This window comes from Elgaria multicarinata, chromosome 5 (genome assembly GCF_023053635.1).
Source record: "Elgaria multicarinata webbii isolate HBS135686 ecotype San Diego chromosome 5, rElgMul1.1.pri, whole genome shotgun sequence".
Taxonomy (NCBI): domain Eukaryota; kingdom Metazoa; phylum Chordata; class Lepidosauria; order Squamata; family Anguidae; genus Elgaria; species Elgaria multicarinata.
This window is the reverse complement of record NC_086175.1, coordinates 4,088,817-4,106,299: the sequence shown is the minus strand read 5'-3', so window position 1 is coordinate 4,106,299 and position 17,483 is coordinate 4,088,817. Positions and strand designations below refer to the sequence as shown.

At 42.3% G+C, this 17,483-nt stretch overlaps 1 protein-coding gene across 1 annotated transcript; it reads right to left on the bottom strand.

The window, feature by feature from the left end:
- Positions 1-6,280: 6,280 nt before the first annotated feature.
- TMEM129 (transmembrane protein 129, E3 ubiquitin ligase) lies at positions 6,281-16,567 on the bottom strand. Its single transcript, XM_063125919.1, has 4 exons — positions 16,317-16,567; positions 13,940-14,414; positions 10,441-10,600; positions 6,281-8,545 (listed from the first exon to the last, which is right to left on the bottom strand). Exons 1-4 carry the CDS (start codon positions 16,519-16,521, stop codon positions 8,297-8,299), a joined length of 1,089 nt encoding a protein of 362 aa, XP_062981989.1. The 5' UTR covers positions 16,522-16,567; the 3' UTR covers positions 6,281-8,296.
- Positions 16,568-17,483: the final 916 nt, after the last annotated feature.

Sequence of the window (17,483 nt, the reverse complement as noted above, 5' to 3'; positions counted from 1 at the left end):
TTGGGCCGGGAAGGTCCCATCACGGGCGCAGAGGGGAGGAGCGCGTCCCCCGCCCCCACTGCCTTTTCAACGAAAAGGCGCCAGCGATGCGCGTGCAAGGAAACCGCCTCTTCATTGCTAAGTGGGGGTGGGGAAGGCGCGGGGCGGAGGCCCTTTTCTCCCGACCCTCTGTGAGGGAGGCGGCCCGCAAAGGAGCGCGTCCGTGGACTGCGCCAAGGGGTGCAAAGCCCTCCGCCCCTTCCCGCCCTCCTTTTAGAAGCCGCCGCGCCGCACGCCCCCTCCCCTCGCGAGTCCCTTGGGCGGGAAAATCTGAGGCGCGGGCTTACTCGGAGGACCTACAACAGAATGTTGCAGCACGGAGCGCTTCTGTTTAGGGTTGCAGCCAGCCACAGCCTTTTCCTGGATACTCCATCCCATTCTCTCTTCATAGAATAGCAGAGTTGGAAGGGGCCTACAAGGCCATCGAGTCCAACCCCTTGCTCAATGCAGGAATCCACCCTAAAGCATCCCTGACAGATGGTTGTCCAGCTGCCTCTTGAAGGCCTCTAGTGTGGGAGAGCCCACAACCTCCCTATATAACTGGTTCCATTGTCTACTGCTCTAACAGTTGGGAAGTTTTTCCTGATGTCCAGCTGGAATCTGGCTTCCTTTAACTTGAGCCCGTTATTCCGTGTCCTGCACTCTCTTATCCTCACACACTGGTGGGTGGTGGTGGTGGTGGTTTTTAAAAAGGGCTTTTGTGCACGCCCTTCTGCAAACCTAGCCTAGTGACGCCCTCCCCTTTGTGCATGGATGAAGCCATTTTGCCTGCGTTAGGGCAGGAGTGGGAGGATTTCACTGTTAGTATATTGCAAGGAGGGAGAGTAGGGTTGTAGGTTGAGGCTGATTTACACACAAATTCACACACATCTATATACAGTGTGCATTTATACATACAGCAGCATATTTCAGTATCATACGCATATTTTTATTATTTATATTTACATGTACACATATGCATAATGATGCGATAGTAGAAAAAGTGGTTTCAGAAATAAGGAATGGAAGCACTCATAGGAATTCCAAAAAAACAGTCAGATGATTTTTGTTTTCTTTTGCTTTTTTATTTTTTACTTTATATTGGAATGTGCATGACCAAAAGGCATTGCTCTTGCAAAGCCAGCTTCTGGAAGATAAACTGCCTTCCAACCACAGATCAGCCCTGGGAAAATAATGGAAGGAGGATTCCCCTGCCTACGTGCGCACAGTACTGGATTGCCACCCTGTTCTGGCCTAGGGCCCTGCATCCTTAACTGTCAGACAAACTGAGCAGTGTGTGTGCGTGTTTCCTCATCACTAGGTTAGCAACGCTACCAGAAAACAAGGGGATGGCCGGCTATGCATGGTGGTATGGGAAAGTGTTGCTTTATCTACATATACATATAGGGCATGTTTACACCTTAAGGGTGTAGAGGGAGGGATGATTGCGGACTTAAAAACAAGAACCCTGCACCCATCCTCCCCCACCATCCCTGGGATGGCAAAATTGCTGCCCACCGGCATGGAGCAACCTTGCGCAGCACCATGCCTGCTTCAGGCCCCAGGAGTGTGCAGCGCACCAGTTGCAATCCTTGGGATGGTCCCAGGAGCGCAGCGAAAATCCTGGTAACTGGGCAATCAGTTAACCCCGGAACATGTAGGGCGTCTGCCTGCCCCGGGGATCCCTTGTGCATCATTTCAATCAAGTTTATTATGGCAAACAGCCAGCATGGCTGTGTGTCATTTGGACGCACAGGGACGGTCCAGTAATGACCCCAGAAAAAGAAAGGCTAGTGTAGACATGCCCATAGTTGCAATTTGAGATGCTTAATTGAATTTGGTTCATATGATTGGAATTGGTATGTTGCTTAGAAAAACATTCTACTGAAATCAACAGCTTTCTTACACGTAAAGGGGTTTAGGATTAAAGTGAATTTATTTACAGTCAGTTAAATAGAAATGTCCTATTCTTTGAAGAGTGATTTATTTATTACCCTTCCAGTAGAAGCTTATTCTTCTTTGTGCTGGTTCATACACTATTTATATCTCACCTTTCTGCCAAAAAATAGTGTGCAAGGCAGATACCAATAAAATCCAGATTAAAAACAAAATCTGAATTAAAACATAACATTGGAACAAAAATTAAAAACACAATTACAGCAATAAAAGAAATTAACAGTGCCATGCTGAGCATGTTACAGTATTCCAAACAGAATGTAAATAAGGTATGTGGCCATGACCAGATCAGATACCTTCAGGAATGGCCAGAGTTAGTGCACGAGCCTATTGTGCATATATGGTCCTGGCCACTGCCAAAACCTGGGCATCCACAGGTTCAAGGCTTAATCCTGGAGTACATCGAAACTGCAAGCCTGAGCCTTCAAAGAGAGAGGAACTCCATCCTGTACAGGGTGAATTCCTATTTCCTGATCTGCCTTTCAATTAACCAACACCACCTCTGATTTGTAAGGATTAAGCTTCCAATTGTTACCCTCATCCACTCTATTACTGACATCAGACACTGATTTAGAACCTGAACAGAATCCTTGGAATTAGATAGAAAGGGAAGAATTGGGTGTCATCAACATACCCCAAAATTATATATAATCCCTCCAAACCATTTCATGTATATGTTAAATATCATGGGGGACAAGAGGGTGGAGAAAGAAAGTGGAGGAAGGAACTAGAAGATCGGCAATCCTTGACTTGATATTGACCAATAGGGATGACTTAGTGGATAAAGTGGCAGTTACGGGAACTCTGGGGGAAAGTGACCATGTCATACTTGAATTCTTGATTATGAAGGAGACAAAAGTTGAGTGTAGGCATACACGTACTCTGGATTTTAGGAAAGCTGATTTTAATAAACTCAGAACTATGATAAGTAAGGTCCCATGGCAAATGAGCCTAATGAGAAAAGGAGTGCAGGATGGGTGGGAGTATTTAAAAAAGAAAATTTTAAAGGCACAGTTACAAACAATTCCAACAAGGAGAAAAGATAGAAGACAACAGAAGAAACCAATGTGGCTCCACAAAAAGCTTAGAGATGACATGAAAACAAAAAGGGATACATATAGGAAGTGGAAGGAAGGCCAGGCTATAAAAGAAGAGTACAGACAAGTGGCGCAGAAGTGCCGAAATGACGTCAGGAAGGCTAAAGCTCAGAATGAGCTGAGATTAGGGAGGGATGCTAAAAGCAATAAAAAGGCTTTCTTCAGATATGTGAGTAGTAAAAGACAGAGGAAAGAAATGGTGGTTCAACTGCTTAATGAGGATGGCAAATTGATAACAGATGACAAAGAAAAGGCTGAAGTGCTCAATTCCTACTTTGGCTCAGTCTTCTCCCAAAAGCGGGTCTATGATCCCCCTGGAGAAAGTGAAGCAGAAGTTGAGGGGGCAGGATTGCAGTTTGAGATTGATAAACAAATGATCAAAGAACACCTAATTTCCTTGAATGAGTTCAAATCTCCAGGGCCCGATGAACTGCATCCTAGAGTAATGAAGGAGCTAGCAGAACTCTCAGAACCTTTGTCTATTATCTTTGCAAAATCATGGAAGACGGGTGAGGTGCCGGATGACTGGAGGAGGGCTAATGTCCCTATCTTCAAAAAGGGCAAAAAGGAGGAACCTGGGAACTACAGACCAGTCAGTCTGACATCCATCCCTGGGAAAATTCTGGAGCAGATTATAAAGAAGTCAATCTGTAAACACCTTGAAATCAATGCGGTGATCACTAGAAGCCAACATGGATTTGTCAAGAACAAGTCCTGTCATACAAATTTGATTTCATTTTTTGATAAGGTAACCTCCCTTGTGGACCGTGGGAATGCTGTGGACGTCATATATCTTGACTTCAGCAAAGCTTTTGACAAAGTGCCCCATGACATTCTGATTAACAAACTAGCTAAAAGTGGGCTAGATGGAACAACTATTAGGTGGATTCACAGTTGGCTACAGAATCGGACTCAAAGAGTACTTATCAATGGAACCTTCTCAAACTGGGGAGAGGCAACGAGTGGGGTACTGCAGGGCTCAGTCCTGGGCCCAGTGCTCTTCAACATTTTTATTAATGATTTGGACGAGGAGGTGCAGGGAACGCTGATCAAATTTGCAGATGACACAAAATTGGGTGGGATAGCTAATACCCTGGAAGACAGAAACAAACTTCAAAGTGATCTTGATAGGCTGGAGTGCTGGGCTGAAAACAACAGGATGAAATTTAATAGGGATAAATGCCAAGTTCCACATTTAGGAAATAGAAACCAAATGCACAGTTGCAAGATGGGGGATACTTGGCTCAGCAATACTACAAACGAGAAGGATCTTGGAATTGTTGTAGACTGCAAGCTGAATATGAGCCAACAGTGCGATATGGCTGCAAGAAAAGCAAATGCTATTTTGGGCTGCGTTAATAGAAGTATAGCTTCCAAATCACGTGAGGTACTGGTTCCTCTCTATTCGGCCCTGGTTAGGCCTCATCTAGAGTATTGCGTCCAGTTCTGGGCTCCACAATTCAAGGACGCAGACAAGCTGGAGCGTGTTCAGAAGAGGGCAATCAGGGGTCTGGAAACAAAGCCCTATGAAGAGAGACTGAAAGAACTGGGGATGTTTAGCCTGGAGAAGAGAAGATTGGGGGGAGACATGATAGCACTCTTCAAATACTTAAAAGGTTGTCACACAGAGGAGGGCCAGGATCTCTTCTCGATCCTCCCAGAGTGCAGGACACGGAATAACAGCCTCAAGTTAAAGGAAGCCAGATTCCAGCTGGACATCAGGAAAAACTTCCTGACTGTTAGAGCAGTACGACAATGGAATCAGTTACCTAGGGAGGTTGTGGGCTCTCCCACACTAGAGGCCTTCAAGAGGCAGCTGGACAAGCATCTGTCAGGGATGCTTTAGGGTGGATTCCTGCATTGAGCAGGGGGTTGGACTCGATGGCCTTGTAGGCCTCTTCCAACTATACTATTCTATGATTCTAGGGGCTCCACAGGGTATCAAATAGGAATCCCTCAAGTACCACCTTCTGAAAACTCCCATCCATCTCTCTAGACCATGGGTTGGCAACACGACGCCTCAGCTCCTGCTAGGACCCCTGAGTGACCTTGCCAGGACCTGCTATCCTGGTACCTGCTGGAACCCACTCACCCCACCGCTGTACTCACCTCAGGAGTGAGGAAGCAGGAAGTTGGCAGATCAGGGGAGAAGTCTCCTGATCTGTTGACTTTATGCTTCCTTGCTGTCCAGCTGAGCATGGCGGTAAGCAGAAGCTGCGATTGGGGTGAGTGGGGAGGAAACTATGGGTGAGAAGGGAGGTGAGTGCAGTGGCAGGCAGAAGCAGCAGGAGGAAAAGAAATCCCAAGTGTGGAAGGAGTATGGCGTTAGAAGGAAAAAGGAAGGAGGAAAGGAAATCCTGAATGGGAAGCAAAGAGGGGCTGAAGAGGGAGAATCCAGTAGTATGAGTGAGGAAAAGACACACACATACATCTCTCTCTCTCTCTCTCTCTCTCTCTCTCTCTCTCTCTCTCTCTCACACACACACACACACACACACACACACACACACACACACAAGATTATGGGCCTGAAGTTAAATCCCACTCAGATTATCCAGCCAAAAATTGTGCTATATACCTCAAAAGTTTTTTCTGCATGTCTGTTACTTTGTGGGTAGAAAAATAATTCAGAGAGGGCTAGATTAAGAGTGATCATTAAAAGGTGGTTACTACTTGGAGCACCAGTTGAATTATTAAAATGTCACCCCTCCAAAGCACTTCTACCCTGTAGTTTGCTCTGGGCCACTATCCACATCATTATGATTTTCTAATCACAAGTGTAATAACTTTAAGTACAATTATTTATTTATTGCATTTGTATACCGCCCCATAGCCGAAGCTCAATTATAATGTAAGAACTGTACATGTTTGTACAGATGCTTACTTTCTAAAAATGTTCAAGCCTTCTTGGAAACTTTACCTTTGCCCTGCAATGCCTGCGTCTTAAAACTAGTATATAGGGGTTAAATCATTGTTCTATGCTCAGGGCCAGGAACAGCCTTTCCCAACCTGGTGTCCTCCATGCATGTTGGACTACATCTCCCATAAATAAATATATTATTAATTATTATCATCATCATCATCCCCAGCCATTGGCCATGCTGACTAAGAATGATGGGAGTTGTAATCTAACATCTGCAGGGAACCAGGTTGGAGAAGGCTGATAGGATTTCCCCCCCTCCCCCCAAAAAAACTTCTACTTAGGGAGATTTAATTTTTCATTAGACATTTACTTAAATTCCTACATCCATTTTATCAAAGCATTTTTAAAATTAATATTTAAAGAGTTGAAACATTAGTTTGATCTACAATGAAGTATGCAAGACAATTAAGTTCTAAACAGAAAAAGCCCTCCTTTGACCTGGGAGGGAAGGTCTGATGCAATGTCCCAGCAGTTAGAGATGCTTTAATAAACCACAACGATTAGCAAGGTAGTGATATCTAAGGTTCAGTAAACAAACATATTTTTTTTTACATCTCCAAACACATTTTCCATCCAAGGTATTTCAAAGAAATAACAGGTTACTTATGAGCTAAGATTTTAGAAGGGTTACTATTCATTCTTTTGCATTCTTAAAAATAAATAAAAACAGGCATTTTTAAAGGACCAAATGGAACAGAAAGCCAAGAATGTAATTTCATATACAAGCTCATTCTTACTATGCGTGAATCTCAAAGAAGAACATTATAAAATATTTGAATGTATAATTTCAGATTAATAAGAGAACAGATACAATTGCGGAACTAGCCAGTATAGTAGTATCCAGTCTTAGTCCTACGTAGGTACAATTGCGGAACTAGCCAGTAAAGGAGTAGTATCCAGTCTTAGTCCTACGTAGAGCCATTGAAATGAATGGTACTTAAGTTTATCATGATTAATGTATCATTCATTTCAATAGGTCTACTCTACATCAAATTAACATTGGATATGGCCCTAGAACTTTTATTCACATTAGTGGACTGCATGTATGTATACTAAGAAATACTAGCAGTCGGCCCTATAGATTTTGTATATAGTAACTGGACATAGATTAAGGGTATACCCTAAAACTGTAGTGTATTTGTAAAAGGCAAGTTAAACCAAAGAATGTTAGCTTTCTTACTTAATGGTGTCTAAAATAATACTGCCAAAATTGAAGGACTTGGCTAATTTACCAAAATACTCTGAATGTCTGGCGAACATTTTGGGACATCCTTTCCATGGAAAAGGTAACTGTCAATGCATAATGTCTCAGAATTATGTATCAATTTATAAGACAATGGTCATGGGTACTTCAATAATGACTGTAAAAAACACTATTATGGGTAATTATATTTTTCCACATAATACTACTACTATTAATAACTGGATGGCAACAAAACTACTCTTAAGGTTAATGGGATAAAACAACACTAGGGTGCAATCCTATACACACTTACTTGAGTGTAAATTTGATTGAATTCAATAGGGCTTACTTCTGAGTAGATATGTGTACAATGGCAGCGTTAGTTAAATGAACTGTGTTCTTATTGAAATCAGTGAAACAGAACTTAAGTCATGACAAGTCACACTGATTTCAGTTGGAATAAGTTCAACTAACTTAGTTTGGAGCCAACCCAATGAGTTTAAAAACTTATCTTATGTATGATAAACTAAGTTAGAAAGGCAGAATGGAAGGGGGGGGAACTTTGAAGACATTTTAGACAAATGGAAGCTGAATTCTATGCATTCTAAAGCTGAACTGCAATTCTTGTTTAATATAGGGAGACTTCTATATTAAGACCACAAAAGACAGAGAACAAAGATCCTATAAAGGTTAATAATGATTTACAAAGTAAAACGGAACTGCATTTTAGGATACTAATTCTTATGATGACATATTGATTTATACAGAGAAGTTAACCCTCTTCAGTCTTAAAGAATACCTGCTTATACATAGCAGCTAAAATACTGCTTTAGTAGAGGTATGATGTGATAAGAGTATCTATCACCCAAGATTTAATAGAAAAGGAAGTCACAAAAGTTTAAAGGCTACTGAAAACAACTCTCAATTGTTCATTACAGCAATTAAAAGTGAGTTTAAATATAAGCAAAACAAATAAACAGAAAAACAAAAACAATAAGAATGGTACTGCAGAGACATCGCCATGAACAACAGAATAAAAGGAATCAATAAGTGGATATGACATTCATCCAGATTTGGAGCACATTCAAACTTAAAAGGCAAAAGTGTCCCGGGATGCATTCATCGTATGACACAGACGTCTAAAATGCAGAACTTGGCCCGGCAGGTTGGACAAGGCACGTGGCTTGAAAGCCAAGTCTCTGGGTGCTGCTGGTCCTGCCGACTGGCAAACCACTTGCCCATGCAAGTAAGGCACCACATAGGACGACAGTAGCATTTCTGGCACTCTCCTTCATTTGGTTCTTGACAGTTCTTCAAAAGCTTAATATTTGCATTAGTCTGCATACACCCAATACATGGGTCCAGCTCCTATAGAAAAGAAGAAATACGTGACCAAATAATTACTAGTTTTATTATTTATACAAAGCCATCAATGCACATGACACTTACAGAATACCATAAATAATAACACAGGCCCCTATTCAAGGAATTCAGAATACGAAATAGCTATAATTTTTCTGTCACTGCTAACACAAGTGATTTTCACAGACTTAAATACCACTTCTTGTACCCACAACTGCCTATTCAATGATTCAATACCCCCCCAAAATGGCATATTACTTGTCTTCTCCACACCTACACACAACAGTTGCAGTCTGATATCCAAAGGGAGCTACATCCTAGTGCTATCAAGAAACAGGCCCCAATCCAGAAAATGTTAGTCACACATACATCCACTTGAAATGAACAGGACCTCAGTTAGTAACAACTAAGTACTCCAAATGATTTCAGTATGAATTAGGTGAAATTAAACTTTCTTTGGCATCAGAGCTGGCAGACCCAGTGTGTTAATGATAGTACACTCCCAGGAAACAAACCAAAATCTTACATGACCATGTTCAATCTTACGTGAGTTGGGAGGGAGAAACACATTTATTTATTTAGTAATTTATATCTTACTTTTCATAAATAAATTCAAAGCAGCTTATAAAATTCCACTGAAGGGGGTTCCTATGACCATTCAAATGCATAACAAAAACAAATTTCCTCAATCCATACTTCCATGCTAATTAAAAAGTTACTTTATTGTTCTTACCCTTGGTACTTGGTAAATGTTGCAGTTGTAAACACACCATTATCAATACTGAACTCCTGTGTTGTTTCACTAAAATGAAATTTAAAAGAGCTTCCAAGAAGCCTCTAGTATCCAATTACAGAGTTAATTAATACAAAAAATAAAATAAAAATAATACAATGACCTGATTTGCACATAACAACAATGCAGAGTATGGGTTACTGAATCCTGGATTATTGTTACAAGCGAACCTGGAACTATGGGTTAACTACGGATTGTTAACTGTGAATAACCCAGGAAGAGAAGTCATGGTTCTTTGTTGACCTAGTTCGCATGACATGCTGCAATTTCTGTGTTGTTTAACAGATAAATTGCGGGGGGCAAGGAAAGGAACAAGTGTGTGCTTGTGCTTTGTTCCTCGGTTAACTGTTGTTTAACCCATAATTTTTCCAGCATTTCCAAGTTTGCACATCACAAAACATTCCAGGAACAAAAGTGAAAGACAAGTTTATGATACCAAATGGACACATATAATCATGCTGACAGAGACAACTACAATATCTCAATTATGTGTGAAAGTCAATAAAAAGGCAGTTTCTATATTAGTAAATTAAAATAGGAGGCTTCTAGCATAAAAGAGAAAGGACCTGTCTCATTCACACTTCAATACTAAAAGCTCACTCAATGCTCAAATATTTTTTTATTGAGTTGCCTAAGCAATCTAATTAATAGTAACAAGCAGAAGATGAAGTTGTTCCGGTTGTTTCGAGGTGGTTGTATTTTAATGGGAAATGTTTTAGCTGTTTTAAATTTTCTGTAAGTTGTCTTGAATCTTTTTGAGGAATCTAATAAATAAATAATATGTGCACAAGATTATCTTTTAAAGGGCCAGATGCATGCCAGAGATACACTTGAGAAGGTCTGCATCAGATCTTGGCACTTGGGGCAATTTACACTTACTAGGCATGGTACTTACTCTGCAAACCTACTCTGAGTTTAGTGATAAATCCACTTATCCTGCCCCCCACCATAATCATTAAATAAGTCATCCATCAATGCTTATTGTATAAAAGCAGTATCTTCTCTATTGGAATAAGATGTTATATTGCACGATAATGTTGAAGCAAATAAATACATATTGGCAATATGAAAAAATTAGTTATAACCTCCCGTCTTGAACAAGTCCCACCTGATTGCTGGGAACAGAGTACGTTTGATTCATCTCCACCAAAGAGATAAAGGTTTCCAGAAACAAGTCACTGAGACTCTGATGGATTACCACATTAGCAGCGTTACGGATGGGAGCATGGAGTTTCTCTTGCAGCTCCCCATATTCTGTTGAATTCAGCCTAAGGAAGACAGAATGTCAAATCAGCCATTTCTGTAAATATAAAAGGAAATGTTTCCTAATATAAATATGTTGTCTATGGAAAGATGACATGGCCTGGTATACTATAGATCATGGGCCAGTTGGATGCGCAAAGAAAGAACAAACATTTTGTTACATATTAGGAAGAAACAAAAACTTACTAATATTAGCTTCAGATGAAATTGTGTACGACTGACAAAAAATTATCTAAACTGTTTTCGTTTGTACCTCTCCAAACTGAAATGAAGTGTTTTATTTCCTTAGATAAGACTGTCAGACAGCGAATGTGAATATCACCTCCATTTAGCTTAAACACACATATAAAATAACTAGAGTAAATGTTCATATCCTGCCTTAAGTGCTTCAAGCTAGGCCCAGACATGTCATTGAAGAGTAAGCATGGTTGAGAATCCATGCCTTCAGTTTTAAGCCTCTCTTCCAAAACTGACCTCAGGGAATGTAAACAAAAACAGACACATTTCCCCAATCCCTGATGTTAGGGAAAGTACCACACAGATCTCTACATCATGGATCTCATTTCCACTGCAATGTTCAAATGTGCAAGAAAGAGCAGGATTCCCTGTCAAACACAAGGAGAGACTCACACTGTTCCTTATATTCTCCATATCCTGCACAAATAAGAGAAGACCCTGCTTCTCTTCCAAGCCCCTCTGTACGTGCAGCCATAAGAATTGACTAGTACATTTGTAGACTGCTGCATCCAATTAGTAATTCATACTCAATATACTACATGATTTATCAAACAATGATTAATTCATGTTTGTCCTGTTATACAGTGCAGGGATGACCTCATAATAGGTCACTGTGTTTAGTCAGGTATGAAAATACTTATGCAATAATGAGAAGAATGACAAATTAATGATATAAAATAGTTATAGGTTTCTTATTTGTAACATTTCTCTTTCCACACTTCTAAATTTAAGCCAACTCAACTACTACCACTGGAGCATTGCAGTGAATGCAGAATTCTCTGCCAACTGAAGAGAGGCTATAGCCCCTTAGGCTGGCTGGCTTCCTCCTAAGCTGGACAACAATTCACTACCAGTTGCACTGGGTGCTTATTTGTATCTAGGCTCAATTTAAAATACTGGATTTGACCGTTAAAATCCTGAATGGGCAAAGACTTTGCACTCTGGTCTGTCACTAAATACCATTAGATTGGCAGGTGCCGGTGACAGGGCATTTTCAATGGTGGCCCCCATTTTTAGAATTCCCTCCCCCAAGGTGAAAATGGCCCCAACATGCATGGCTTTAAAGCAGATTTTAAAAACATTTTTATTCCACTCAGCTTTTTATTCATGACTTCATTTGGCTTCATGTTTTAGTCATTGCTATTTTAATTGTAAATTTACAGGCTTTAGTATTTATTTACATTTACATACCCCTCCATATCTAAACAGTCCTCTTCTGGGTGCCTACTCCGAGGGAAACTCAGCGGGTGACACCAAGAGAGAGGGCCTTCTCTGTGGTGGCCCCCCAATACTATATGCCGTAAGAGATTCAAGCAAGCAAATTCACTCTCCCCACCCCCACTAAGTTTTCCATTACTCTTTTCCAACTCCAGCATTTCTGTGGCTCCTGGAGGTCACTGAGCATACACAGTCCTTGTTGGGTAGTTTTACATCACCCCATTTTAAAATGTGTTGTACTTCTGCATACCTCAGAATTCACTCTATCGTGCTGATAGCTTTGGTTTCTCAATGCCCCTGTTTTGGCTCCAATCCTGACAGCACTCAACTACCTGAGGTTGCTCTTTGGGGGAACAAATGTGACCTGCAACAAAATGTTGCCATGTATCCCCACCTCTATAAAGAGGTCCAGAGAACCTGGAACAGAAGCCTGGTATTGCTATTTTGGTTAGGGTAGTTTCATGAATAAAGGATAAAAGGACCTTTTCTCTCCCCCTGCCTTCACCTGCTGTACTATATGGTGCTACAAGGCTGCTAGTCCCTATAGTACCATATAGCTATATAGTGGGGGAAGGGGCATAGAGTTCTGGAGATGAGAAGGCAACTCTCCCAACCCTAATGCTTTCCAAGATACTTACTGTAAGATATCAGGGGCTCAAGCAGGTGAATTTCCTTTCTTCCTCTGCCCTCTATTTTCCTTCTCCGTTTCATTTTGGACACAAACAAGTATTTTAAGTCTTAAACTGTTCTCAGCCACAGACTTGATTAGCAGATTCACCTAGCCTTCCTGGGTTCTGGTTTCTTTAGACCTGTTCCCCCCTCCCCATCCTCTCTCTTTCTGTAAGCTCAACTCCCATTAACCTTCTGTGAACTCATAGGTTCCTGGCAGGCATTTTAAAAAGAAAATACCATTTTTCTTTCATTCACAAACGTATGTACCTCCTACATACCTAGGGCATCCCCAAGTAAGTATATAGTAAGTATATAGCTCCGGCTATTGGGCGGTAAAGAAATGTAATAAAAAAATAAATAAATAAATAAAATTCTACACCTAAGGGTTATCCCAGGAAAATGGAGGGATCGTCCCTGCCTGCTCCTGGGATCCCCTGTGTGTCATCTTGATGCACAGGGATGGTCCCGGGACGAACCCAGGATATAGGGCTGGGTGAAGACATTATTTTGGGGTGGCCCCCATTTTGCTTCAAAACAAATACAGCAAACTCAGATGAGAACCTTAAAGGCAGTAATGGAATTTATATGCCATTCTTCAGCAGATTCTCAGAGCGGCAAACAAATCATATAAGAAAATGAAACACATACAAGTATAGTAACAAATTAATAAATGCAGCAGAGCAATAAACTCTGCCCTCACTATGAAAGTATAGGAAGGACACTCCATTCAGTTCTCCAATAATGGTCAAAACACTTGGTTCCCCAGGCTCAAACTGAGTCAGTGAAGCAGTCACAAGAAATATGGATGCCACCGGTCCTCTGGGAAGTGCAAGACTCCAGATTAACAACACATAAGAAATAGCAGTACCCTCAGGGAGACTCTGGTTTCATCTTATCTCCCTAGTCTCTTCAGGAATGGGTAAGGTGTGGTCTTATGATCAAATACTACAGAAAGATCTCTTGCTATTAATAACTTCCAGCAGGATCTGTTCTGCTGGTAGACAGGCACAAATGTATACAACCTTCGTTATTTTTGAAGTTGACATTATTCACCACATTTAAGTTAATCAGTTATATAAAACATCACATTTAAGTTGTTTTGCTATAAAATACACCTCACAATGGGATGCACCATGGAATCTAGTAATGAAAACCCACTCGCCCTGACATTAAATGCATTGTATATACCCAACGAAATGGAAAGTTGGCTTATTTACCGGATATCAAAAGGTTTCACATTGGGATTAACACTGGCAACACGGATTGTGAGGAACTGTGCAGGCATATTTGAGTCTGGCAAGAGTTCATGCTGTCTTGAGTCTACCACTGTTAGATAGATGTCCCTCTGTTGGGCAATGTGTAAACAGTACGTGGTTACTTTCATGATCCAGGTGTCTGTAACAATTACTCGTGCTCCTGGAGCCCCAGTAGCAAACTTGTCAATCCTTCTGAATTCTGTGTTGATAGAAGAAGCCACTGCCCTCCAACCTGACTGTGGGAGGGCATAAAGAGAAAGTGTCTTGACTAGGGGGTGGTTATTCCAACCACTTTGTGACCAATAATATGCTAGAATACCAACAATTGTTGGGGCAAGAACAGCCAACAAGAAGAAGACTTTCCAACTCTCAGGAGCCTGGTAAAAACTGCAGAGCTGTTTCTCAGGTGCTGCAAAGCACATGCCAACATAATAGCCTATAAGGGACCAAAAAAAGTGCTTTTAGAAGACAAAACAAACTTCATACATGACTGCATTACTCATCCAAGACTTTTCTCTTCTTCCAGGCTTTTAACGGCATTTAACAGCATATGCAAGGTTTTAACTGACCAGAGAATAGTTTTAAATGGATATTGGTTTTTTTTATACTTTTGGTGGTTTTAAATTTTGTATATCTGTTTTTAATGTTTTGTAAACCACCCAGATTTGATTTATTACGTTTGATTTATTACATTTATATACCACCCCATAGCTGAAGCTCTCTGGGCGGTTTACAAAAGTTAAAAACATTGAACATTAAAAAGTATACAAAATTTAAAACCATCAAAAACATAAACAGTATAAAAACAACGGTATCCATTTAAAAACAACAGTTCTGGGGTCCATTAAAAAACAAACAGTGGGTGTTCAACCTGTTCTGGATGGGGTTGCACTCCCCCTAAAGGAGCAGGTTTGTAGCTTGGGGGTTCTCCTAGAACCATTTCTGTCATTTGAGGCCCAGGTGGCCTCAGTGGCACGGAGTGCCTTCTACACGCTTCAGTTGGTGGCCCAGCTACGCCCATATCTGCACAGGGATAACCTAGCTTCAGTTGTCTATGCTCTGGTAACCTCCAAATTAGATTACTGCAATGCGCTCTATGTGGGGCTGCCTTTGAAGACAGCTCAGAAGCTGCAGCTTGTGCAAAATGCAGCGGCCATATTGATAACTGGAACCAGAAGCAAATCAGACCAACTTTGGCCGGCTTGCATTGGCTGCCTGTATGTTTCCGAGCCCAATTTAAGGTGCTGGTTTTAACCTATAAAGCCTTACACGGCTTGGGACCACAATACCTGACAGAACACCTCTCCCGACATGAACCGACCCGTACACTACACTCAACGTCTAACGTCCTCCTCCAGGTGTCTACCCTGAGGGAAGCTCAGATAATGGCAACAAGGGAGAGGGCCTTTTTAATTATGGAATGATCTCCCAGACGAGGCTTGCCTGGCGCCAACATTGTTATCTTTTTGGTGCCAGGTCAAGACTTTTTCTTCTCCCAGGCATTTAACAGCATATGCTGAGTTTTTTAACTGACCCCAGAATAGTTCTTTTTAAATGGATATTGTCTGTTTTTGTTTGCAATTTATGCTTTTTATGGTTTAAAATTTTGTATATTTCTTTTTAATGTTCACTGTTTTTAACTTTTGCAAACCGCCCAGAGAGCAGATGACTGGAGCTTAAATAGATTGGATTAAATAGACTGGAGTTTAAATAGATTTTTCAGTGGTGGCATCCTGATTGTGGAATGCCTTTATCAGAAAGGCTCACCTGCTGCCTACATTGTAATTTTTTGGCACCAGATAAAACCCTTTTTTATTCTCACAGGTATTTTAGTGTTGCTTTGAAATGTGTTGCATTTTTAAACCTTTATACTGCTGCTGTATAAAGCAGCATATATATTATGTACATATATATACATATATGTATAGTATCAAGGTAGTATGGCCGTAGGCCATATATGTATATATTTATATGTATATATATGTACATATATATGCTGTATAAAGCAGCAGATATATTATGCTCCCCCCCCCGCAGTATATGCGGGGGGAGCATAATAGCACATGCTCCCCCCGCCCCCTTGCACCTCCCTCTCTGCTCAATCAATCCTAGCCTGCCTACCTTGCAGGCTGGTGGAGTGAGAAAGGGGCAAGACTAAGGAACCTGCTTCTCGAGATAGTGTTAACACCTTCTTCCCGTGACAGACAGGGAAGCCACCTGTTGAAATTCTCCCTGGCCCGCCCCAGTCAAGGCCAGGCAGCGAGCGAGCGAGCGAGGAGTGGGGCTGACCCTCCTCCCTGCCCCAGACCCCCGCTCCAGCCCTCCTTTCCTCGCTCACCCAGGGGCAGGAGCGCGTGGGCCAGAAGGGTGCCGGTGCCCCGCCGCAGGTGGTAGTGCACGAAGGACGCGTCCTCGCTGCCCAGCCAGCCGCTCAACAGGTTCTGCACCGTCAGCCCGGCCAAGTGGAACTCGGTGGGCGGGAACACGAAGCACACGGCCAGCACCACGTAGGCCAGGGTGAAGGTGGCCGCGGGGCTCTCCATCCGCAGCGCCGGGAAGCCACGCGCCGCGCAGGCCGCCAGCGACCGCTTCACGGAGGGCCCTTCTGCTGCTCCGAGGCCGGGATGTCTCGCGCGGCCACCTGGGACCTGTAGTCCAACAGCCAGGTGCCCCAACGACCCGGTAGATCAGGAGGGGAAGCTGGCCGCGCCCCTCTCGTCGACCGGGCGGGCCCTCGCGCTTCCCTTCCGCCCCCTCAGCCTGGCAGCTAGTGGGCGGCGCCCGGAACCCTCGCTGCCTGCTTTAAGCCACGGCCCTACGACTGCAGTAAGCCACGTGGTGTTGTCCAGATGTTTCGGACTACAATCCCCATAACCCCATAGCCCATAAGACATGCTGGCTGGAGCTTTTGGGAATTGTAGGCGCAAAACGATGAGCAAGCTTTCAAGTACTCCAGACGAAGAGTGGAGGCTCAAGCAAAGCAGAGAAGAAAGAGCCTGGCTTGATGTCCTAGCCACGAAGTCTGGATTTAGGCCACAGCTAGACCGAAGGTTTATCCTGGGATCATCACGGGTTCGCCCCTGCCTGAGCTCTGGATCCCCTGTGTGTCACCTAGATGAACAGGCTTGACCCCTGGACGATCCAGGGATAAACCTTAGATCTAGCTATGGCCTTAGTGACAGTCTTAAAATGGAGGTGGCGGTGGCGGCAGACCTATGCAATCCTATGCATACCACTGAATTCAGTGTGACTAATTCCCTCGCAAATAGGCATAGAACTACAGCCTTAATCAGACTCACCCTGACAAGTAACACGGCTAACCTCTCTGGAAAGCAGAACTCTGTGTGTTCCATGCTGACGGAAACTTCTACCCTATTTAATAATAATAATAATAATAATAATAATAATAATAATAAATTTATTTATTTTTTACCCGCCTCTCCCTTTGGATCGAGGTGGGGAACAACATTAGTGCAAGAATCAACACATTTTTTAAAATTCTTGA

What these genes read in the sequence shown, in the direction of transcription:
- TMEM129 (XM_063125919.1), bottom strand. Translation starts at nt 16,521, where the DNA reads ATGGAGAGCCCCGCGGCCACCTTCACCCTGGCCTACGTGGTGCTGGCC. An exon ending in GTGAAACCTTTTGATATCCG is followed by an intron (nt 10,601 to 13,939) that starts GTAAATAAGCCA and finishes TGTCTTCCTTAG; the next exon opens with GCTGAATTCAACAGAATATG. An exon ending in ACTCTGTTCCCAGCAATCAG is followed by an intron (nt 8,546 to 10,440) that starts GTGGGACTTGTT and finishes TCTTTTCTATAG; the next exon opens with GAGCTGGACCCATGTATTGG.